The sequence below is a fragment of the Leuciscus leuciscus genome, assembly GCF_965113295.1.
Source record: "Leuciscus leuciscus genome assembly, chromosome: 14".
NCBI classification, from domain to species: Eukaryota; Metazoa; Chordata; class Actinopteri; order Cypriniformes; family Leuciscidae; genus Leuciscus; species Leuciscus leuciscus.
In genome coordinates this window covers 10,265,498-10,290,869 of record NC_138738.1, presented here as the reverse complement: position 1 = coordinate 10,290,869, position 25,372 = coordinate 10,265,498, and the positions used below count along the sequence as shown (strand labels likewise).

The 25,372-nt window shown below is 36.5% G+C and overlaps 1 protein-coding gene across 1 annotated transcript in view; it reads right to left on the bottom strand.

Moving 5' to 3' along the window:
* Nucleotides 1-25,372, bottom strand: part of tex264a (testis expressed 264, ER-phagy receptor a) — a 60,875-nt gene that overhangs the window by 30,814 nt on the left and 4,689 nt on the right. Inside the window, exon 2 of the mRNA XM_082137365.1 lies at nt 15,589-15,810. Coding sequence (XP_081993491.1) covers nt 15,589-15,810 — 222 coding nt within the window. The remainder of the gene's footprint in view (nt 1-15,588; nt 15,811-25,372) is intronic.

The window sequence follows — 25,372 nt, the reverse complement described above, 5'->3', positions numbered from 1 at the left end:
CAGCATCAAAAGCTTCAAACCGCCTCAATAGCGTTGAAAAGGTCGCCACTATAATAGCAAGACATCATAACGGATAGCATTTGAATGCTAAATTCACTTTCAGTAGACAGGTTTGATGTTTGGTCAAATTAAATACTATGAAATGTGGTGAAAAACCTGTTTAGACATGTGGAAGAAGAAAAGCCCTTTGAGGTATTTATCTTTATTTGAAGGGTATTTTTCTATACAATTTGACTAAATCCATTAAAGGCATCTCACATAACAAAACACAAAATGCCTCCCTTTCTGACAAACATGAAGAGGTGTCCTCAGAGACCACAGGGATACACAGACCGCGGAAAAGAGCAGAAGGTGAATAGAGATTGAATAGTACACGAAGGGGGTTTCGGAGCCCCAAAAGGGTGCGAGGAGAATAGAGATGCTCCTTCGGAGATGCTAATGTGGTATTTGAGAGTAGATCTGATATGTAGGAAATGGACAGGAAATTGCAGAGATGCTTTTGAACTTTTTTGAACCTTTAATAATGACCATGCGCTCTCTCAAAAAGGAAAAAAAATACATCTAACCTCTGAATCATTCTGTCTGGGTGTGTTAAAATTATACTTTATGCTTTTACGTGCAGTGTATTTTATACAGTTTTTATAAAACCACTCGAAGGCTGGCCAATTCAACATTCCAGCACAGTAACAATTACGAAACCCCTGTTCAGCTATTAGTTTACTTGTCAGAGACTTGAAGGATATGATTAAATAATTTGTGTAATAAAATACAGTTTTATTAAAATGTATGCTACTCCATTCAAAAGTTTAGTGTCAGAAAGATATGTATTTAAAGAAACTTTTTTTTAAAGTATTTAGTAGTTTAATGTTGTTACAAAAATGTATGATCCATGATGTATGAATAAAAAAAAATAAAAAAAATGTATGATCCATGTACATCTCCCCATGCACATCTGTTTTCAACATTTATAATAATAAGAAAAGTTTCTTCAGCACCAAAGGATCATGAGACACTCAAGACTGGAGTAATGGCTGCTGAAAATTCACAGAAATAAATTTATTTGTAAAATATATTGAAAATAATAAATATTTATTTTAAATTGTAATAATATTTAACTATGTAACTGTTTTTACATTCAAATAAATGAGCATGAGACACTTTCAAAAACATTAATAAAAAAAATTCCAACCCCGAACTTTTGAACTAGTGTATGTGCTTAATATTTTTACAATATACAAATATTATGTACTAAAAGCAATAATATTGTTAAAATAATGGAATTGGTATTGTTATATTGTGAAGGAAGTTTTCAAACTGGATTATATTTAATATTTTCTCTTACTGCTGAAGATGAAGTGTGTAGTTTCTGCACCACTAGTTTCATAATGACAGGTAAAATAATGGCAGGTTTCCTAAACCAGTTGCTCTGTTGGGCTATTTGGGATGCTAAAAAACAAAGCAATGTTTATGTAAAATTTGTCTCTGAATATTATCCTGTCGAAACATCGAAAAATTGACAAGACATCACCTCTAAATAAAGACTGGCGTTGTTTATGAAGAACAGGATTTCATTTCTTGTCTGATTTCAGACCTCAGACAAACTGACAAAGCCAAACAGGCAATTGCAGAGATAGTAATAGCAGGTTTGGTCTAACAGCATTCATACAGGATAGACAAACACTGGCAAAGTCTGAATGATGAATACTTCCTCCAGATGCTTAAGGTGTCAGGTAACAAAAGTCTCAGCTTTTTTACTGAACATCAGACAGACACAATCATCCCACGATATTCTATCCACTCTAGCGCTTCTATTAATCCCAATCACCGGTGATAGGTGTAACACTGATTACATTCGCCACAAAGAGATCGAATTAGGGCCTGGCATGTTCACCTGAGTGACAGAGACTGCAGCAAAAGCATAATCAATTGGTCTTCATTATTAAATCAAGTGTCTCTGTGAAACCGCAACTCGCATTGTCGGTTCCTTCCAAAAGGCAGAGGCTCTTAAGAAAACCAACGCACACAGAAACACTCAGACTTTATGTAACATACCAGCAGATGATCCACACACACTTAAAAAGAACAGGCAAGATGCAGGATGAAACACACAGTCCTTCACATGCAGAGCAATGAAAGTCCGCCTCCTCTCTCCACCAGCATAAAAGAGGAGAACAAAAGCATCTGATGGGAAGCCATAGGGTGGGACGGGCAATCGCCTGTCTTTTTAATGAACATACAATCAGTGCCTTCACATACACACAGGTATGAGGGTCTCCAATTGTGATTTCATATATCGCCTAAAAGCATAAACTCCCTGCTGATGTTTGATTCCAAGTAAACAAGTCAGGAACTTGCTGATTTCGGGGAAGGATGAGGAGAAAGGTCTCATGGATTTGAGCTAATCATAGACCGATTTATGGACAATATTTAGCAAACTGAATTAACAGAATTGCTACCTCCCCTATGTTCCCCTCACAAAATCTACAGTCTTGTCAATGTACAGTTTTGATTTCAATTTGTATTTTTTTGTATGTAAACAAACAAATAAATGAATTAATGTCATTCATAAAATTCTTGTTTATTGTAATATTTTGGCTAAATTGATCATTCCCTACAAGGTTTGAAACCAATTCAGAACTAACTAACAAACTAGCTAACTAACTAAGTAGCAATTTTCATGAATGACTCTCTTATGAAGCGGTTCTTTTTAGTGAATCAAAACCATGAATCATTTGGAGCAGATACTTAATTAATTAAGGGCTGAAATGATTAAATGATGCAACAAGAATTACATTTATATATTTCCTAATAAAAAAATAATTATGAATCTGATAAGGAACCAGAAGTGATTGGAATCAGAATTAAATAAGCTCAGCCTAATGTATTCTACCTTGATTAATTCTGTCCACCCATCTTCCATACTCACTTATCTTCTAGGGTTGCATGATTAATTCCATTCCAGATTTTTCCTCAAAACCAGCACACAAAAAAAAAAAAAAAAAAAAAGAAGCCATCGGCCACGGCCACCCTGCTTTTTATACCAGCAAATGAAAAAAAAAAAACTCTAACTTGAACTTTTAACATGCATTATATACAAATGCTTAATGAGAAAACATCAACCAGTGCTATTATGCATAAATATATTTTTCTGATGTGTGGCTTCATTCTAATTATTTCATAATATATAATTCATGTAGATCATTATCAGGCCTGGAGTGGTCATTAGGAGATACAAAACTTATATAAGCTTATAAAAACAAAACACTTTTAATATGATTACATATTAAAACAATTATTTCGGCATTTTCATTTTAAAGTCTGCGTCTAAATTAGGTGGAAAGCACACAGCCAAAATGAATTGTTTAATTACAACCTAAGAACCCTATGATTTCCGGCCATCTCCCTGTGTAACCTACGACCGTCTCTGCTGGACCAGTGCCCTAAAGATGTACCCCACAAAGTGTACAATTACAGCTAGAAATACCAGCGGCCCGGTCGCCAACATCTTGCACATCTCTCTCTCGATGAGAATAACCACTTCCTCACAGCACTGGGAGACCAGCATTGTGTTTTGGACTTTAATGACTGTGGTTAAGAAAAATGGGATGTGATTTATGCCTCTTTAAATATCTCTGATGACGGACAGCGCTGTGTGAAGGCTTATTAAGGATATTAAATGGGCGTTGTAGGCAACATTAAAGAAACGCTATTTTACAAAACTGCAAAGGTCAGTTTGAATCAGTCAAATTCTGACACCCATAACAGGCACTCGTACTCAACAGAACTGAACCAGCCAAAAAAAAAAAAAAGATGCTTAAAAAGGGGAGTGTGTATTTCTGCCTCATTAGCACCATAAAATTGAATTACATTAGACCTCTGTCTGCCATTGGCTGAATGAACAGACGGCCCCACGCCATTGGTTGAGGAAATGTTGCTGTGTTGGCTGGTCCTAGTGCCACAGTTCACAAATTTCAGGTGAATTAACCTGTGATTGGTTTATTTACAGTTATCTCGGCATTTTAAACTGATATGGCAGGTTAACATAGAAAAAAAGAACACATTTCACCCTAAAATAGGCTGAAACTTAACCTAAAAGCCAAGTAAATCCATTAAATTCTTACAAAAATGTCACCCTCATGTCACACCAAGCCTGTATGGATTTCTTTGTTCAGTGGAGCATAAAAGACGATATTATGAAGAAGGTTAAAAAACCAAACAGTCTTGGTATCCATTGACCAGGAATTAAATGTAAGGTCTTACGTAAACATTAAAAACTTCAATAGTGAACTTTGTATTTTTACTGCCTCTTCATATGAGCTTCACCAATTGAATTGCCAAGGTTTTAGGTTGGGTTATTGGGTTTAGGTTGCATTGTTGAGTCCTGTCAATGCTATAAAAGATGACTGGTCAGACCAGTGTCTCTCAAACTTTTTGACTCCAAGGCCCCCCTTTGTCCACAACAATATTTGAATTTTCCAGTTTGTCATGATTTACTGGATAAGCATTAAGGGTGAGGATTTTTAAGAATATTTTTTTAAGCACAATTTCTACCTGATAAAATATTTTAGAGCTTAGCATAACTAGAAAAATTTATATTCATTATAAACAATGCCAATTATGTTATAAGATTTGATTAATTTACATTTGAAATGTATACAACATCTGAAAGCTGAATAAATAAGCTTTCCATTTGATGTAACTATTAGAAAATCTGGAATCTGAGGGTGCAACAAAATCAAAACATTGAGAAAATCGCAAAATATAAAAGAAATATCTTGATTTTTTTGTTGTTTTGACCCATTGCCTATTTTTTTATCATTAAATCATTTTTTAAATCATTAACTTTTAAAACAAGTTAATTTGAGGTCCTAGTTTACTGGGTTCCAGCCCCCTAGTTGAGAACCACTGGGTTTATTTATTAGTCTTAAGGGTTATCGATCTCACTAAAACACAATCACACAAATCACACAAAAGAACTCAACCAAGAACCTGGGGTCAAGCTACATGGAGCAGAAAACAACATAAATGTAGACTTAGCTTATCTCTCTCAGACCAGCTGTGTCTCACATTGTCCATGAAAAACAAGCACATCTAATATTCCATGAGATAAATGCTGTCGGTTTCTCCGAGGTGGCATACATCATTTAAGGGAAGAGGAGGGAAACACAGCAGAAAAATCAATGTGGAACCATAAACTAGAAATATAACCTATAATATACTAATAAACTATACATATACACAACCGTTTTATGATTCTTGGTTTTGATAATGTTTTAAAATATTTTTTTAATCTTTTATGCTCACCAAGGCACAGTTATTTGATAAAAAAATACAGTAAAAACAGTAATATTGTGAAATATTATTACAATTAAAAAAAAAATGGTTTTCTATTTTAATATATTTTAAAAATGTAATTTATTCCTGTGATGGCAAAGCTGAATTTTCAGCATCATTACTCCAGTCTTCAGTGTCACATGATCCTTCAGAAATCATTCTAATATACTGATTTGGTGCTAAAGAAACATTTTTTTATTATTATTGTTATCAATGATGAAAACAGTTGTGCTGCTTACTATTTTTGTGGAAACCATGATACACATTTTTCTAAAGATTCTTTGTTGAATAGAAAGTTCAAAAGAACAGCATTTATTTGTAAAAAAATAAAATAAAACTGTTGTAACATGAAAAATTACAAAATTAAAAATGTATTTAATGTCACCTTTATACCATCAAAAAGTATGAATAAATACAAAATCTTACTGACCCCAAACTTTGGAACAGTATGTGTGTGTATAATATATAAATGTATACTTTAAAACAAATATTATATAAAAACACCACAGTATAACAATAGCTCCATGTCTAAAAAATAAAAAAACATTGTAAAACCAAGGTACTTTACAAATGAACACAGAAATTGAACATGGTACAATAATCTGATCATACAGCCAAAGTGCAGGAGAAAATCTGCTTTTTAAAATTCATGTCAAGCGAAAAATAGGTCTAGTCAATATTTTTAGTTATGAAATGAAAGAAAACACTGACTAGAATAAATATCAGGCAGAAAATCTTGAACTATAACCCGTTCCATTCAATAATTCCAGGAAAAATCTCTTAGAAGTAAATATACAAACATTTCATGTAATGTGTATATCAGTGTGTGTGTGTGTGTGTGTGTGTGTGTGTGTGTGTGTGTGTGTGTGTGTGTGTGTGTTTTCATGGATTTTGAGGTGCCAGAGACTGATTCATGCACTGTTAATGTGCAAGGGTGTTGGTCTGACCCCTCAACCATACTCCCCTTGGGTCTCACTTCCATCACCGCCAACTTATCACCTTAATGCAGAAGAAACTGGGAAACTGGCTTAACACAAATCCAACAGATCCATACAACCATCTCGAGTTTTGGTCTGTAGACTGACTTTATTTCTTCTGTGGATGGAACACAAACGAAGATATTTCGAAACAATGTTGGTAACTAAATGGGTTCGGGGTCCCATTGACTTCCACTTTATGGACAAAAATTCTAATGGAAGTCAATGGGAATCGAAATCAGCATTATTCAAAATATCTTCTTTTGTGTTCAGGAGAAGAAAGAAATGTGTACAGGTGTTTGGGTTTAAAATCCCTTTAAATGGTTAGTTCACCCAAAAATGAAAATTTGCAGCATTCTGTCACCCTCATGTCGTTCAAAACCTGAGACTTTTGTTCATCTTCAGAAGACAAATGAGATTTCTGTCCCTCCGTAATGACAGAATAAATTTTTTGGGATGAACTAACCCTGTAATGCCCCATTTTTAAATACAGTATATGAACAAGCCTTTTAATGACTGGTTTTAATAACTGGTTTTAAACCAGAATAACTTATTCATATACAATTCTGAGGTTTCAATGGACTTGCCCCCTCCAAACAACTTATTAAAGTTTGACATCCTCTGAATTAGAGGGTAGAAGAATGGATGACATGTAGACCAACATCTTTATTATCTGATGTTCACTCAGAACTTCTCTGATGATGCGTTTACTGGCGTGAGGGCGGGACAACCTGTCACTCACATGAGATCGTAGCAACAGCAAACCACAACCATCCAATAAATTACAGATGGACGCAATCAAGTGCCGTACTACATTTTTTTCTTGTTCAAGAAGCCATTTCACGCGGATATACGTCACAATAGGGAAGAAAAGATGATCGCAACTTGCGTTTCATGCCAACTTTAAATAGGGAGACATTCTAAAACTTTCTGGGAGGTGAGTTGAGAAACACTTCTTTAAATGTACTGTATACAAAATATGCATATTTTTGCTTTGGAAACAAATTCAAAACAGAAAAATGCTAAGCATGAATGAATTTCCTATTTATCGGTCCTGCAAATCACTCTCGCCTGGAGGGATTTTCTGTTGAACTTTCCTTAACCTCGAGAAGAAAGTGAATCCGTGAACATCCCGAGATCTTAAGCATTTACTACAAAGCCCACTGTGGTTCAGTGCTGTGATGGACACGTCTTTGCTCCTGGCTCATGCATCAGTTTTCCAAGATAACGTACAGACAGCACACATGCACACACACACACTGCTCCAGGAAGACCGTATCAATTATGAAGCAGCTATATCTGGCATGAGGCCATGCCCTCACAAGAATGCATACACACACAAACAAACACACTCACTGATTGGCTCTCTCACTGATTAAGTCATAGACTGTCTGTCTGACTGAACCGCTCAAGTGAGAACTCTCTCTCCTGTGTCTGTCCTCTTCTCACAGACGAAGACAAGACTAGTCTAATAGGTTGCACAAATAGTGTAGTTCTTGCAGAATGCTAGGCAATTACTGAGAGAGAGAGAGAGAGAGAGAGAGAGAGAGAGAGAGAGAGACCCTGCTATTAACATCCATCTGATAACAAGGGGTTAGCTTGCAGAGATATTGCTGTTTAAACCTTTTCCCTTCTTGTAGCAAAAATATTTAGTCAAAAGACACTGTTCATCATGGTTTTGACTTTTGTTCTAAATTTTTCTGTTTAACTGTGATACCACTCAAACGATATTCTCCTGATTTTTGTGCTCTGACTATAAAAAAATTAGGTTACATTTTATTTTAAGGAGTCTTTATTACACTGTAATTGTACATTTAAGTACTGAGTAACATTAAGTAACTACAAAATTAACTATATTAAGTACTTGCTGTAGGGTTAGGGTTTGGTTTGGTTTAGTTGCATGCATAATTTATAGTTAATACTAACTATATGTAACATATGTAACAATGACACTGTAAAGAAAGTTACCAAAATATAATTTATTATATTTATTAAATCCTGTGTCATCTGTAGTGCATGTATGCATTCTACATTTAACATCCCCCCCCCCCCCAAAAAAAAACAGGTGTTAAGAGAAGGTGTAAATATGCCCAAAGAAAGGCCAGGGGAAGGTAAAGAAAGCGAGTGAGATGGGGAGGGTTGATGGGGTCTCATTAAAGATGTAGGGCTACCTGTGAGGATCAAACAGCTCGAAACAGCCTGTCTGCCAGCCCACACACACACACTCCATCTAGAGGGGCACATACAGCACAAAAGGGGAGCTGTGGTCAGTTTCCATCCCTCCTTCTACCTCTCTCTACCTCTCTATAGATATAGACTGTGATATATACAACAAGCTCATATAGATACAAGATAATATACTGATAACATGAAATTACTAGTAGGGATGAAACCTTATTAAATATAAAATGCCTTATTAACTTCCAGATGGGGTCCTATCATTAGCAACAAGACATTCCCTAATTAGAAGATGATTAAGTGAGTGATTCCATAGGAATTATTATAATAGTATGTACACACATACACACACACATATATACATATATATAATGAAGTAGCCATTTACTAAAAGTCTCACTTATCACCATATTCTTGATTCCATTCATCTTTTTATCAGATAAATATTTTGCCCCTCAGATTCACTGTGCTTCTCTTCCAGCTGCCCACACAGTGGAAAGCTCATTAAATATGGATGCCGTATACAACCACAACCAATTTTCCATGTTTAATTTAACAAATAATAACATCAAAGAGGATAGGGAGGGACAGAGCTGCATTATTCATGAGCTGATTGGACCAGAGGGAAACAGAATCAGTGTGTTGTTCAGGTAACTGCCAAGGTGGGCGGAGTCAACTTGAGATAGATTTGCTTGCGATTAATGACGCGTAAATGATGTTGACGAAAATGCTATTACACAAGCAGAGAATATATCATACATGCTGATTATCTCAAAATCTTGGTGAAACAAGTGAAACAGCAAATGGTAAAGATGTTAAATAATCTGTATCAAAGTAAAAGGATAACTGCATGAATGTGTATAGAAATGTCCTGAAAACAAAAACAAAAAATGCATTAACAGTACTGCATTTATGATGGAAGTCAATGGGGCATGGCATTGCTTTGAAATAAATGATAAAGTTCACGCCGTTTCAATAGTGTAGCCATAAGACTTGATCATTGCACAAGTTAACATGAAACTTATTAACCTTGTCTTTGCAAAGTTATAACCAATATTTGACAATGTGAAGCCAGTAAGACCTGTTAGCTGATGTGATATAACAAACCGCAAAAGACTATTTATTTGGAGCAAAAGAGTAAGAGAGCACAGCAGTCGGGTTACAGAAGATTAATTTTCTCAATATAGAAGTCATTTTTTAACGTTATGGTATAAACTTTTCAAGACAGACCAACAATGAGCTTTTCCAAATTCCCTGGGAAGAACCTCACTACCCATAATCTTGAAGAGAGATTCGCCCAGCAGAGAAGTCACTGTTACCATGGAAACAAGAATTGCATCAAAAGACCTGTGAATGATCATATATATTTGTATATAATTGTATATTTTGCAATTAATGACTTGGTCAGTAGTTTTTACTTAGATTATATCATTTGAATCGAGTAGTTCACTGCCTCATAAAAGAACTGACAGTCTTTCTTTTTTTGAATGATTTTCAAGATCTTTTCGACTTCAAATCCATGTTTAGAGTATTGTGATTCATCTCAGAGTTGGTTGTTTTGGTTTACTACTTAAAAGTCTTGACTGAATCATTTTTCATAATGCCTATGGAGAAAATAAATGGGAAAATATATACTCTCTGAACCAAGGTCGCTGAAAAAGTGGGCAGTTGTGCTCTATTATATCTATGATGCATAACTAATAGTTCATCCACCAAAGCAGTTCTACAGCCTAAAGGATGTAGACAACTTTACAAATAACACATTTTTTTGTTCTAAACTAATGCATTCATGTCATATACGATTGGAAGAGCTTAGCATGTTTTTGAAGCTATAAAAACTGCAACAAAATATTTCAAATTTCAGGCAGCAAACGTTAATCAGTTTGACCAATAATTACATATAGGCTACTTTTTTAAACATGAAGTTGAGTGGATCCGTGGGTTGCTGTTAATTGGATTAAAACTTTGTATTTCGAGTTTGAACAAGACTCTAGAGCACTGAGACAAAAGTGCATTTTGGGAGAACTGTAGGGGTTCAGGCAAATCCCTCTAATGTAATCCATCTCGCCATTCCTTTATACTTCTTAAGAATCACCTCTTTTAATGGGCTTAGTCAATCCTCTGACAGCCAGCCGTCTGCTGGATCAACACACACTCGAACACACACTAACAGCTTGAAATCACTGTTACGGAGTAATGGGACTGCCCACATACTCTGTGTACGCTTTTTCTTAGGAGTGAACTCCTGTGTGGGAGCAGGAGATTCTGCCCTCCCGCTGTCTAACAGATGGTCCGTGTGTGTGTGTGTGTTTGTGTGTATTTATCATCATCAGCAAAGGCTCAGCCTCTCAGCAGATTGAGAAGAATGTGTCCGTGTCTGCTATCGATAGAGGGTGGACAAGTGATATATCTGCCCCATGAAGAACGATACAAAAAAAGACAACTGAGGGACAAATACAAAGATGGAGAGGTGTGGGAGAGGAGTAACAAGAAAGGATTGGTCAATGGTGAAGATAAAAGGGATATCTAAGGGTTGGCAGAGAGACAGTTCAGTGTTTAACCCGTGCCATAACAGACCACACAACCCCGTGCCAAATGCCACGTTCGGCAGAGAACCAACAGAAGCCATTCCCAACACATGTCCACTCCACAGGAACTGGGCTGGGTGATGCATTGAATACTCACAATGACCTCACGATATAAAATAAGAAACATTGAGAGTATTGCAGTGATTTGATACTGATATGTGTGCAAAATCTTGTGTGATGACTTGTAGGACTGCAGCCAAATATAGTTCTCGAAAAATAAAAGTTATATGTTTTTTAATGGTTTTAAGGTACATAATGTTATTTGTACAATTTGTAATCATAGTTTTAGTAACTTTTTTTTTTTTTAAAGCCAGAACAAGACAGAATCCAACCGGACCGGGACCGAAAAATCCCCATAGACCTTCTCCCGTGGGCTTTTGCAGGCATCAGCGGTATAAAATAATAACATATTTTTTTGAGAGAGTGGGACAGAATCTTGCAGGAGCCGTATTTAAAAAAAAAATCCAACCTGCACAGACCTCTAGTTTAGTTCATTTACATGAGCGAATCAGTACAAACTGAATCAGTTTTTTCTATTCTTAAATGCAAATCTAATTATTTATTTGTATCACCCAAAAATGTTCACGGGTGACCACAGTTTTAATGTACTAAAATGAATTAGTAAAAATAATTTGCAGGTATATTTAAGTGTTCATTTTGTCCCAAAATTACTGACAAAACCATTTAGAAGATGAGACACATGATAATTGAACTGTTAACCATTTTAATTAAAAATACTGTTGACAAAAAACTGATGAGAAAAAAAACAAAACAAGCCTGATAGTTTCAATGCATTAACAATGCTTTAAGTATAGATATAATATGTGGACATGATTAATAAAATAATCCAATCGCAATGTATTACAGATGAGCAAATGCTCTAGGACACATTTATCCGACTCCTTGGTGACTTGTAATATCTGGTTTGTAATTGAAGTGTGGTGCATGTGCTATGTGGTAGTGGTGGGTGTACAGAGGTCTTTACAGGAAGTCCTACTTGAGTTCCATAAGGAAGTGCCAGTCTGAACTTCTGCCAGACCCTATTCAATAAATCATTGTAAAGACATGTCCCTGCCTACATACACACTTGCATTTGTGAATGTCTCTCCATTATTCATCTGCTCAGTCCCGTCTTTGTACACGGTGCCACTCCACATACATCACATTACAAACTCATACACACAGTTCCATAATGCAACATACATATTGTGCTGACTCCTACACTGCACTGCTCATGTAACTATTGCACTACTCTTAATAAGCTGTCTGACAAGCCAAGTCTGAAAAGGTTTGGTGTGTGTGTGAGTTAAATAAGGAAGGTAAGCAAAAGAAAAAGTGTGAGAATGGAAGTTGCAGGTAAACAAGTGAAACTGGTTACATCATAGTTTTAGCCATTTTCAAGAAAATGGACTGAGACCTGTAGCGAAATTGTGTTTATAGTCAATCCCTTTTCAAAAATAGGTTTATGAGACCACAATCTGCATACTATATATGTAATTTATATTAAATACTTGATATTTTATTATATATTATATTATATAATAGTAAAACATTATTATAACAATAGCTGTGTTTACATGATTTACCCTAATAATTCAATTGTAATCGTACAGTCAGAATAAAAAAAGTCACGTGCAACTATGTCAATTGGAGACAAAACAATGGCACTATTTTAAGATATGTCAGTGCAAGTTGCTTTAAATTAAAATCGCTCAAACATGCATTTTAGTCTTGGACTAGACTTAAGCCTTGTCTGTGAAACCAGGGGGAAAATGTCATAAATGACTGACGTGTCATTTTAAAATGATCATAGAGTGGTGCAGGTTATGACATAAATTTGTAGGCCAAAAATGGTGTTTTGGTTAAATGGCTGAAATAAGGTCCGTGGTGAACACAAGCTCAAAATACTTTCACATTTTATTCTACAATATACATTTTTAAAAACTGTTACGTGTCTTGAAAAAGGCGGCTGCTAACAAATGGCTAAATGGGACTACAGAGGCAGTCGGAGAAATGAAATGCCATCATGCCGAACATGTAAGATCAGTCCGCTTTTACAGCCTTGTTATGCTTATAATTGTGCTCTTATAAACTATTCTAAAATGGTTTTTAGATAAAAACTGAAAGAGTTGTCGGAAGCTTAGTGGTGGTGATGCTGAAGTCCAGCGACCTTGGTGTAGTTCGTTTATAGCCTACCATTAGCTTTTTAATTCTGGCGACTGCATTTAGGCTTCAAAATTCAAAAAAAGTTGTGTTCATCTGTGAAAATTATTTTAATGGACAAAACATGTAAGTATCATAAACTTCTGTTGATCACAGATTTGTTTGTTTTTTGCGATAATCCAAAAGCCTATGGAAAAATCTTATTGGGTTTTTGTCGAGGGAACCAGTGTGATGCTAACTACCGGTTGGCCTACAAAGTGACGTCATACCTGCACCACTCTATTCCTCTTGTCGTCTGTGATGAACTACAGGAGAATGTCATCCCAGCAGTTTTCTTCGGACTCTCATCCACAGACTCCTTGTTTTAGCCATGGCAAGGGGCGTTTTTACTGCTTAATAAATATGAGCAGCACAGCACAAATCTTCTTTTGCTAATCGTCTCCTAATCAGGACCCAAAATGGATAAATATTAAGTCTGATTTTTAAAAGAAAAGAAGAGATGGCAGGATGATGGTTAGTATGCGCCAACAGCGGGCAAACTCTTTATTTGTAGTGTGTGTGTGTGTGTGTGTGTGTGTGTCAAAACTCAAAAGATCAAATCCGATTTGAAGCTTGCACATTAACCCGATCACTTTATTTAGTGTTCATGTAACACTATGTTCGGATACACCAATCAGAATGATTTCCTTCTGATTGAAACAAAAGGTGTCTATGTAAACGTAGCTAATATATACTATTATAAATAAATATTTTAATTAATAATAATTTAGTTTTAGTTTTTTAGAATACCGTTATTAATTAACTACAACAAAACTAATGTTTAAATTACTTGTCATATGAACAACCATTCAGTAAGCAGACTGAAGTAAGTCTCATGAAAACAGAAGTATATAATTTTGAATCATAAATGAAAAATTACTCATGAGATAGTCATTGTGAACTCAGTAATGGCTCTGGGTTCCGTTTACCAAAAGCATTGTAAGCCTAAGTATATGGTAAAACAATTGTCACCAATGATCTACATGATCTACCTTGACTTGCAGACGCAGAACTGAACGAGTCACTGACTGAATCGACTGACTGAATCCAGATGAGTTGTGATTCAAACTGCTAACTGACCAGCAACTTTGAGGCTGTTTCATTAATCTTTTCAACTGACTGTCTCATTAAAAAAACAACCGGTTAATAAGACCCACTCTAATAAATTATCCATTGAGTCGTGATGTTTGATTAACCATTTCTTTTTAATGAGTCAGTCAGTTGAAAAAATTCACAAAACAGCCTCAAAGTTGCTGGCCAGTTAGCAGTTTGAATCTGACGAAAGCGCATATCGACACACAGTTCTCCAAACAGCAACTACATTATAAATTATTGTTGCAAATATTTATTTGGTTTATTTTGAGTTTATTTTAGTCACAGTCTGGAGCCATGCTGATGCATTAACTACAGAAATTCCTCGTGTTCACGGATAGCTAGTAGACTAAATTCATTTTTATGTAGTGAAATAAGTGAGCATCTGGTACAGACTGCTTTGTAACTGTATGAGATTCCCCTGCGCCAGCACTTCAACTAGGACAGATTGTCACGACAATATTGCGAGCCACTAGGGTGCCAATTTTGGTTGTGCATTCCATGTTGGTTACTCAATATACACAGCCACCTCAATGCAAATGTCTAGTAGGTGGTTGCCAAGGCATTGCTATCTGGTTGCTAGTGTACATATAGAGCACAAGAAAAGCATTAGCACTAGAAAAGTGGCACCTACCTATACAATTAACACCTCAAGTTTCACACGTCATTATGGTTTACAAATGGTAAGTAGCGCATCATCCATCACATTATCTCACAGCACTGAACCGCACTGAACTCACGCTGTTAGACACCAACCAGCAAGCTCACACAAACTGACCTCATTAACAGCCTCTTTTCATCTCTCTATCCAGTTATCTGTCCATTCAGAAGTTACTAAGGCCGTTTCTTCCCATTTACACGCGTGTTCCTCGCTATACATTTCACATGCTGTCCTCCATTAGATGTGCCTGATATTGACCACCAGTGATGTGAGGCGTGTAAAGCACTATGGAAATTACAATGAATAAAGCAGAGCGCTGCACTCTGACCATTTGAAGTTCGGCATATTGTCATAAGCTGAAGGACGATAGATAGATAGATAGATAGATAGATAGATAGATAGATAGATAGATAGATAGATAGATAGATAGATAGATAGATAGATAGATAGATAGATAGTTAGATAGATAGATAGATAGATAGATAGATAGATAGATAGATAGATAGATAGATAGATAGATAGATAGATAGATAGATAGATAAAGCATGACTGATACCTTTATATACTGTTGTAGTTCAGGGTAGACTCTGTAAGCGCCGCAGACGGGGGACAGAGTGCATCTGTTCGGAAACGAGGAAGTTACGGCACAGGTGACTTCTGGGAAGGAGATGACTTTGTAGCCGTATTTCTCATACAGATGCTGAAGCTCTTCATCAGGTTTCTCTTCATTTTCACACAGTATACTGCCCACTACATACCGACACTGATCTGCTTGAGTCTGAAACACAAAGAGAGACAGACAGATTACATAAGATTGTGCTGAATACTGCACCTGCAAAGAAACAGTACTATTGTGAAATATTAATTCTATTTGAATATATTTTAAAATGTATTTTATTTTGTGTGCTGGCAAAGCGGAATTTTCAGCATCATTACACCAGTCTTCAGTGTCACATGATCCTTCAGAAATATATATATTACTAACCCTAAACTTTTGAACTGTGCTGTACATAGTAACGCTACATTAAACGTTTTCAGGAAAAAATTGTCACTGGTATTTCTGGACAGTATTTCTGGTCAGATTACAAAGTCTGCACACATTTCTGCAAAGTATTTCACTGTTTTCTGTACAGCATTTTCTGCCCCACAATATTGTTGTGGTTTCAACAAAGTCAGATAAAACTGCCTCAAAATGCATTATAAGCACAGCGGTCTGTGGTTGGTCAGATGGTGTCTTACTGTCTAAGTTCTTGCAATGTCTCACAGTGCTATCTACCACTAGCATCATTAAACAACCAAGAGGATGAAGTCTCATGGTAGGACTAACACCTCCTCACAATCACATGAGCATTGGAGCTAGCAATCCAATAAAACATTCATGACAAACCAATTAAGGCATTTATAAAGTTGTCACCTCTAATTACTTATCTAGCATGTTTGCCCACTACAGCGAATGATTCAATATGTAGTTAACATCCGTAATTTAGATTGAATGCTTCACGTCGACAATAAAGATGATCTTCTCAACAGGTTGACAGCAGCACCAGAAACCGATATCATGCTAAATGTATCTACATCCTTTTCTTAAGCCTATTTATTTCCCCTGTTTCCTGGTTTGTCTTTCTTTTCCACCTCCATTCTTTGACTCACTCATCTCTCTACCCTGCAGTACTTCTTTCCTCTGTGTGCATTTTGTCCCTGTTCCCAGCACGAAGATCTTATTTCTCCAGACGGGGACTAATGATGGTATTCAGAACTCTCTCCAATGCTGCTGTCCTACACAACTGTCAGCAAATAAAGTGGGAATTTCAGGCAGTTCTCCAGACAGCGCACCCAAGAGACAACAGGCAATTACTAGAAGCAAGAAGGCCTACACATACACTTCCCTTCACTTGTTGTTTGTCTGTTTATGTCAAATAAATCACCCAAACGATGTGGACGAACAAAAGGATGCAGTACCAAATCAAATAATACCCACAAGCCCTCTCAAACAAACCAACTAATCTTCACACTGCCAATCAAAGATAACCGAAAAGATCTGGTCTCCAGACATCCATGAAAAGGAAGCAAATTCACGATCAGTGTTCCTGGCAGTCGCCCCAGATTTGACTACGCACACTAATGGGCTCGATAAGGCCTTCTTTTACAGCGTAATTGGTTCTCGAGTTGTGGCGACCACATGGATGCAGAGAAGAACCAATATGCCATGTTATGCATCTTCGCATTCAGGGGTCACTGCGCTACACACTGAAATAGCCAGGCTAAAAATGGCACTGCAGACACATTTTATAAACCAATCTTTTTCATTAATCCCCTGAATGCATAGAATACTCATTATTGGAACGGAATGATTTAGGAAACGGTCTTTGAATGCACTCTTTGCCTTCAGGAATCCAAGATGACCACTAAAGCGCAGTACATTGTCATTTGCTCGGCTTCTTCTCGGTATTCCCTCCAGAGGCCTGCTGCAGGGAAAAGCAATTTTCAAAAGCAATTCTCTGCTCGGCTTTGCAAGGGCCATCGTTTTTTTGACAGATGAAGGCTCTGCAACAATAAAAAGGTGGTAATTTTTTATTAGCAGACATGTAACAAGGATTGACTCCTCTCATCTTTCCCAACCCTTATCCTCTCCCTCAGCTCCATCCTCCTGGGGCTAGGACTTCTGGGAATTCCCCCCCAGCCACGTTCGGCATTGCTCACGGCTAACACACGGTTTATGGAGCGTGCCGGTCGGGGAGAGTGTTGCTTTTTTTTTTTTATCAAGGGTTGGCGGAGAAATGGCAAAAGCTCTCTGAATACCCCAGGAGTCCCTAAGGTGATCAGATCTGCATAATTGTAGAGAGCGAGGCGCCTCAGCCTTGGCTCAAGAGGCGACTCATGAAAATTCAACAGGCATCTGCCTACTTCATACTGGAAGCTGCAAACCAGATGCAGAATCAACAAGATTTAGCAAAAATTAGCAGCACCAGATCATTTAGACATTGATAAATAATTCACAGACAGTGAATCATCAGACTACGCGCCAAAATTAACACACTTCACTACCAGCTCCACTCAAGCAACTCAGGCTGATATCTGGAGTTATGTGTAAACCACAATTGAAACATTTTTTAAACATCTAATAAAAATGTCTGCCAAACGCATGTGTGTCATAAATAGCCATATTTAAGTACTATTGTAAATACGCAAACACACATTGCTTTCAAGGTATTTCATACATTTTATTAGTTCATGCTAGCAACATGCTCTACTGTTTGAGATCCAAAGCCATATGAATGAAACAGATAGTGAATTCAGTGTAAATGTCATGGTTTTGTTTATTATACCCGAGGTTTGAGAACTAGGGTTTTCATGGTGCTACTCAGTATGGCACTCAATTTAACCTGATGGAGCTCTACACTTGCTACAAACCGCCTCTTCCTCATTATATTTAATCATATATGCAGCCTTGTTTCATACAAAAATCTAAACAATATAATCAAATATAACAAATCAGGTGGTGGACATATGACACAGGTACACTGAAATTCATTTAAGTCCTGAATAAGCATTGGGGAGACCTCTGCTGGCCACCAAGAAGAGCTGAAGGTATAGTATAAATCAGAACAAATAATAAAATGCATTTTATTTTTTACAAATTTTAGTTGGGCTTAAAATTATGTTTCAAGTTTCAAAGCATTAACTTAACTTACAGGAGGGAGCATTCTGTGATTCGACTGCAGATACACAGCCAAGCAAAAGGAGGCTGTAAGCAACACGACAAGTAAAAAAATACTATCCAGGTCAACAAGCAGCAACCAGCATATTTAACATTAGGTTAACAGCTAGCCCGCATACATTAAATAATAATAGCAATGACACACGTGTGGACAAGCCTTAAGCTACTGCTTTTTAAATAAGCTTGAATAATGGCCTCCCAGAAGGGCTTGCATTATACATGACATTTCTTAAACATGGATGGACATGAATTGCAAAAATGTGTTCGAGTTCTCGGTTAATTAGCTAAATTCAGTTATTTTCTGTGAACCAGACAATTTTTAATCAATGACTTGCTTCATGCAAGTCCCTAAATTATATTTTATATATTTTAATAAATTAAAAAATGTTATCAAAGTTTTATTTAAAAATGTCTGTGTTTGACTAGGTATTGGTGCATATAAATGGAATTTTGCGAAAGAGAGAGAGAACTTGCTAGTAAACTTTACTAGCATAGAACTATGAATATGCATAACCTGCCAGTTCCTCAAGATAATTAGCTGACCTGAATGTCCTCAAATGTTGTATAGGCTCCCATGCTGAATGAAATTGAAACTGATGGCGCATTTCTGGGGAAGCGTAGGTGCTATGTTTGGTAGGGGCTAATTTGGACAGAATTAATGGGGCAGAAAATAGAGTATGCAAAAAAAAAAAAAAAAAAAAAAGCCTAGGTCGGATAATATTTGAGTTGGCATTGAAAAGGGCCACAAGAGCAAATAATTGGTATTTGCATTTAGCAGACAACCCGAAACCCTGCGCTGTAAGTCAAAACCTTCACATGAAGCATTTAGGAAAACTAGATTTGATTCATTTGATTCTTAATAATGCATGCTTCAAATTAAGTTGATGGATAGCTCAGGCTATTATTTAAAGATGGTTAACATCAGCTTGAGACATAAATCAGAGAAATGTGAGGTCCACCTTGCATGCACTCGATTCCGGCTTCATTAGCTGACTGACACTGCTAAACTGAAGCGCCTGAGACTACAATGACTGTCCATCAGTCATCCACTGCTCTCGCAAAACCAGGCTATAACTAATCATAACTCCCAGCTCAAGGCAACATTCACGCCATCAGTCTAATTAAAAAAGGCAGAGGAGGGCGACTGGCATTCAAGAGTCAAGCATGTAGGACATTTTGCTAGTAGCTGGACAAAACACCCATGATTGGTTGATTTTCTTTTGTCATGATGTGAAAAGAAAGTTCAGCACATCAGATAATGAAAAGGAGAAGAAACCATTAATATGAAGGTTCAGCACTGCAAATGCCTATAAATGTGAAGTCAGTCTTCCTGTTAATCCTTAAACTTTTAACCACTGCCCTGAGACAACAAAGAGCCGTTCTGGAGAAAGCATTCATCCCTCCGTCCTTTCGTATTTTTTCTCATAAAAAAACTTTATTCCCCTGGTCTGTGTTAATGCATCTTCAGAAGGGATAATAATGTACAAAAAAAGCTGAACATGAGGGATCAGCTCAGCTCATAGCCCAACAAATGTTTCAGTAAACAGAAATGTATTAGCATGTTTCATAAGCGGATTGTGTATCCAAAACAACACGTCAGACTAGACGGCCTTAAGGAAACATTGTATAATTGGGCTGGTTTAAGGTCATGTCCACCAAACACCATTTATATTTCTTAGAGATATATGTATGCTCTACCGTTCTACCGGAATATTTAATACTTTTAGTCAGCCAAGTTTGCAATAAATTGTATGAAAGTGACAAAATGATTACATTATTACAAAAAATTATCTTTCAAATAAATGCTGTTCTTCTGAACCTTCTATTTATCAAATAATCTTAATTTTTTTTTTTTTTATATTATCAGAGTTTCCACAAATATATTAACTGTTTTCAACATTGATATTGATTTCTGAAGGATCATGTGAGACTGAAAACTGGAGTAATGATGCTTAAGAATTAAGCTTTGCCATCACAGGAATAAATTATATTTGGAGAACACAGTTATTTTAAATTGTAATAATATTTCACAATATAACTGTTTTTATTGTATTTTTGATTGCATAAACTTTGTACAACTGACCCCAAACTTTTTAAAGGTGTACATCAGTGAAGTAACTGACAGATATTCAATAAATAAACAGCCTAACTCTAACTCTTTATTCCACAAAACTATCATAGTCCTCAATTCCTACGGGTTAAGGATGAAAATGGGAACAATGCTCAAAGCAAGCGATTTGAAGTTTGAAAATAATTGTCTTGAAATTGAGTGAAAGCTGCGCTTTGATGGCTGAACCAGCAGTGCTTCAAAGGTGATGAACTGAAAGACGTTCAGAAGCGACACAACTGCTCAGAGAGGCTTGAAGAATCCGGCTGACAGTACTTACTACATCGTGTCCTAACCAGATGTCATAAAGCGATAAATAAAAGCTCTTTTATGTATATTTCTATTCATGAAACTGTATACGTCTTATACATAGAGTATGTTATTTTTTTAAATAACTACTGTAGATATATATAGTGGACTAGTTCAATGATTGACTGAAGAATTCTTTGACTTAAAAAACAAAACAGAATATATCACTGAGAACAATAAACCCTTGTCAGAGTGATTTCAGCTTAGAAGATGAAAGTGTAGAACAGAGTATAGGGACTTGATGTGCTGTAAAATAGCTATAAAGGTTTTTTATTCATTCGCTGATTTAATTTATTAACTTTGGACAAAGTAGGCCAGATTTAAATCGCAGCTCTTTGCTTCTACCATAAACTTCCATTATAGATTAAGTGTTTGTAGAGATTCTGTGGAGTGTTAATCAAGCCCAAGTTCCACACAAGTAACAACTGATTCGCTTTGACTGCCGTATAAAAACTGAAAGACGTCCTCTTCAGTCAGCCCTGAACGTAGACACCTGGGCTGAATGAACCACCCGAAGAGAATAAGCTCTTCCATTTATAAACGGTTATAAATAAGCTGGTTTCATGCTGGTACATCATAAGGCCAAATGGAATTAATGAAGGTGACTGAATATAAAAACCACTGAGAGTTCAAACGCAGCATAAAGGATTAAAGTCAAAGTTGTCTCACCTCTGAGGTTCCTCCCCGTCCCATAATACACTGCATGAGTCACACACTTGAGTCAGTATTTCTGATAAAGCACCAAAACGTTGCTATGACCAACAACTTCAACCACAGAAATGGACCAGAATATCAAATTAACAACACAGTTGTTGATTTAACAGTTTTTGTACTACTTCCCTTCCCTAAACTGACCGCTAATGCTTTCAAAACTATTGCCATTAGCCTTGTAAAATAAGACCATTCAACATGAAAACTGACCACATTTACTCTCTTAACAAATATGTGTGTGTTAACTAACTCCACCTCTGAACTGACTTTGCTTTTCCGCTTTCATCACCTGAAATTAATACTTTATTCAGTAAGGATGCATTAAATTGATCAAAAGTGACAGTAATGACTTTCACAGTGTTACAAAAAAAAAATCCCATTTCAAATAAATGCTGTTCATTTGAACATTCTATCAGTAAAAAAAAAAAATGTACCATGATTGAACCAAATCAGCATATAAGAATGATTTCTGAAGGATCATGAGATACTGAAGACTGGAGTAATGGCTGCTGAAAATTCACAGGAATAAAGTACACTATAAAATATATTAAAATAGAAGACAGTTATTTTAAATTAATAGCATTTCACAATATTACTGTTTTTATTGTAATTTTCATCAAATACATGATGCAGCCTTGGTCAGTTGAACCATATAGCTTTGCTACTGCCCATCATTGGAAATACTACTGTATTTTTACTATCACTGATACAGCTGTGCTCATGAGATAAAGGTGCTGTGTATGAACCACTAAGAAGATAATGCTGAAGATAACTCAGAGGTTTTGCCACTGACAAGCTTGGAACAGCCATTCTCAGCATGTTTCAAAAGAGTGAATTCCTCTGTTTTACCCTGTCAAGCTCAAACACTTTGAATCCGCTGGTAGCTGACCTTCTGAAACAGACCATATCAACCCCTGCCTCCCGCGAGAGAGCTGAGCATGCTAATAAGCACAGAGCATTATGCCAATTAAAATCGGACAGTGACCTCAGCGAGCGCTAACAACCTATCATAGTCAGATCTGAAGCTAATTGGCTTTAGGGGAGACAGTGGCTGGACACTAAAAGGTGAGAGTGCCAATCAAAAACCCCAACCCTGTCACCAAAGACAATAAACACAGCAAATCCCCTCGGATGCCAGACTACATTATACAGCTGGGAAAGCAGCCAAAATACTGTAGAGCAGCATTACAGACCTTTATCTGGATTTGAGGTGGAATGTAGCTAAGAACAAAATCACCAACTGCAACCAAGCATTTTACAATTTAAAAGGGTCATGAAATGCAGTTTTAGATTTTAATTTATGTTTCTCAAGGTTATGTTTCTAAAAGGTTAGTTGTAAAGTTTGCAAAAAAAAATTGCACCAAAAAAAGTTAAAAATTTGATTACTTTTCCACTCTCAGTGAAAAAAAAACACTCAATTTCAAGGGGCGTTATCTCTGGAATAAACGGAAGTCAATGCCCACTGCTGTGATTGAAGCCATCGCACTGTATTCGTGCCCTCTACAGAATGTTGTGTGTTTAGATAAGCGCTGTGATAGAGCTGTTTGAGCCCAAGTCAGATCCCGAGGCAGAAAACATTTAAACAACAGGGCATGTACTGATTTTTCTTGCAACCCTCAATGATACACTTGGTGTCTTAATAGCGTTAAATGCTGGTTTGACGTTTATCACAAACACACTGTAAAACCGGGTCTACACTGGATGTTCTGGCATGAAACTCTAGATGTGGCAGGCTGATAGGTCCACAACACAATTTGGTAGCGATCACATCATTATCTACATAGTGCAGCTGATTGGTTGCTGTTGCATCACGGCCAATGCGCTACAGCTCAACATTCAAATACGGTAGTGATTGCCATAGATATCCATATAAGGCTAGATGTCTTAAGGCGGAGTCTCGAACGGCATCACCGGCGGCCATCTTGTCACAGGGAAGCTTTCTGGCGAGCTCTGTGGTATCTGAAGTAAGGTGAGTGATCAGCACGCACAAAAATCCTCTTATCTCGCTGAAATCTTGACGGATTTACAAACGGTTTGGTTTCTTACAAACGTTATTAACGTGGCTATAATTCTTTCATATGGAAGTCCATTGTTATACTTATTCATATGTATGCAGTGTCATAACTACATCTCTGACGTTTATAACAAACCAAACCGTTTGAAAATTGGTAGAAAATTGAGCAAGTTATGGTTATTTAAAAGTACATGCACCATTAAAACACAATGTTACGAGTGAGTGAGCTCCCTGTGGCAAGATGGCCGCCGTGTGCGGACGTCGATCTCCATTGGCCAGCAGCGCGCATGAGACATCTAGCCTTTATTATATGATATCTATGGTGATTGCTGTTAGCATTGTGCAGCGCGCTTTCAGAAACCCTCCACCTTCCCCAGCTCCACCTGTATAGATCGGCTACACGAGTTATTTCATGTTTGTAACATGTGAAGCAGTAGCATGTCTTACTTGCTCACAGCAATGTTTGTGAATGTATTGGCAGTAGCAAGTCTCTGTACTTGCTCTGCAGCAGCAGCAGATCCATTCCACCAAGACTAAATACATTAACATTGCCATATCCATTACCATACTTATGTCTATTATCATGCCAATCTCATCGAGAGTCATGACAGAAATGTACTTACCTGCATTGCCTCCAAGGACAAAATGCTTGGCAGGCACTGTCAAATCTTTCAATAAAAGATGCTTTGAAAAAACATTTGGAGGCATGTTGAGAATAATTATTCTGTTGTGAAATATGAAGAACAAATGAAAACTTTATCTTTCAGTCGCACAGGCACATCATAAAAAAACTAAACTTCAGCCATGCATTTATAATGCTCAGATCTTTAGGAAGGTTATGCAAAGTTTTTGGAAGTACAGTTTCTTTACATCCACTGAGAGAACAACGTCTGAGTTTGACGGTCTTACTCGACATCTTTATCCAACGGTAAAGCTGCACGATTCTGGATAAATTGAGATTCACTTTATAGATATATTGTTTAAATTGAGATCATGATTCTCCTGCCATTCTGAATAACTAAACAAAATAACGCAATTTAATAGAGATTCTGACAAAATGTTAATTTCTGCAGTCTATTTAAAAATATGTATTTTTTATTTTATTCAAATTTATGTAATTTAACATAAATGTCAATTGTAAATAATTATTTAAAAATGATTTGAATGAATGATTTAATCACTCAGTCATAAAGACTTTATGCATTTTTAAATGAGTCTCTTGAATAATTCAATGACAAATACATTTTTGAACAGTCACTTGTCGCCAACTACTGCTGTAACGATGTAAATGATACAATCGTTATTTGAAGCGTCAAGCTATTTTGATCACTACCGTAGAAATTAGTGTTTATATCTTATACTATAAACTTTTATCCCAATACTTCTGTGATAATTTTAATTATTGTAACACAGAAATAATGATACTGTGTGGCTGAAAAGACCACAGCTTTGTGAAGCTGTTTCATACCTATACACGACAA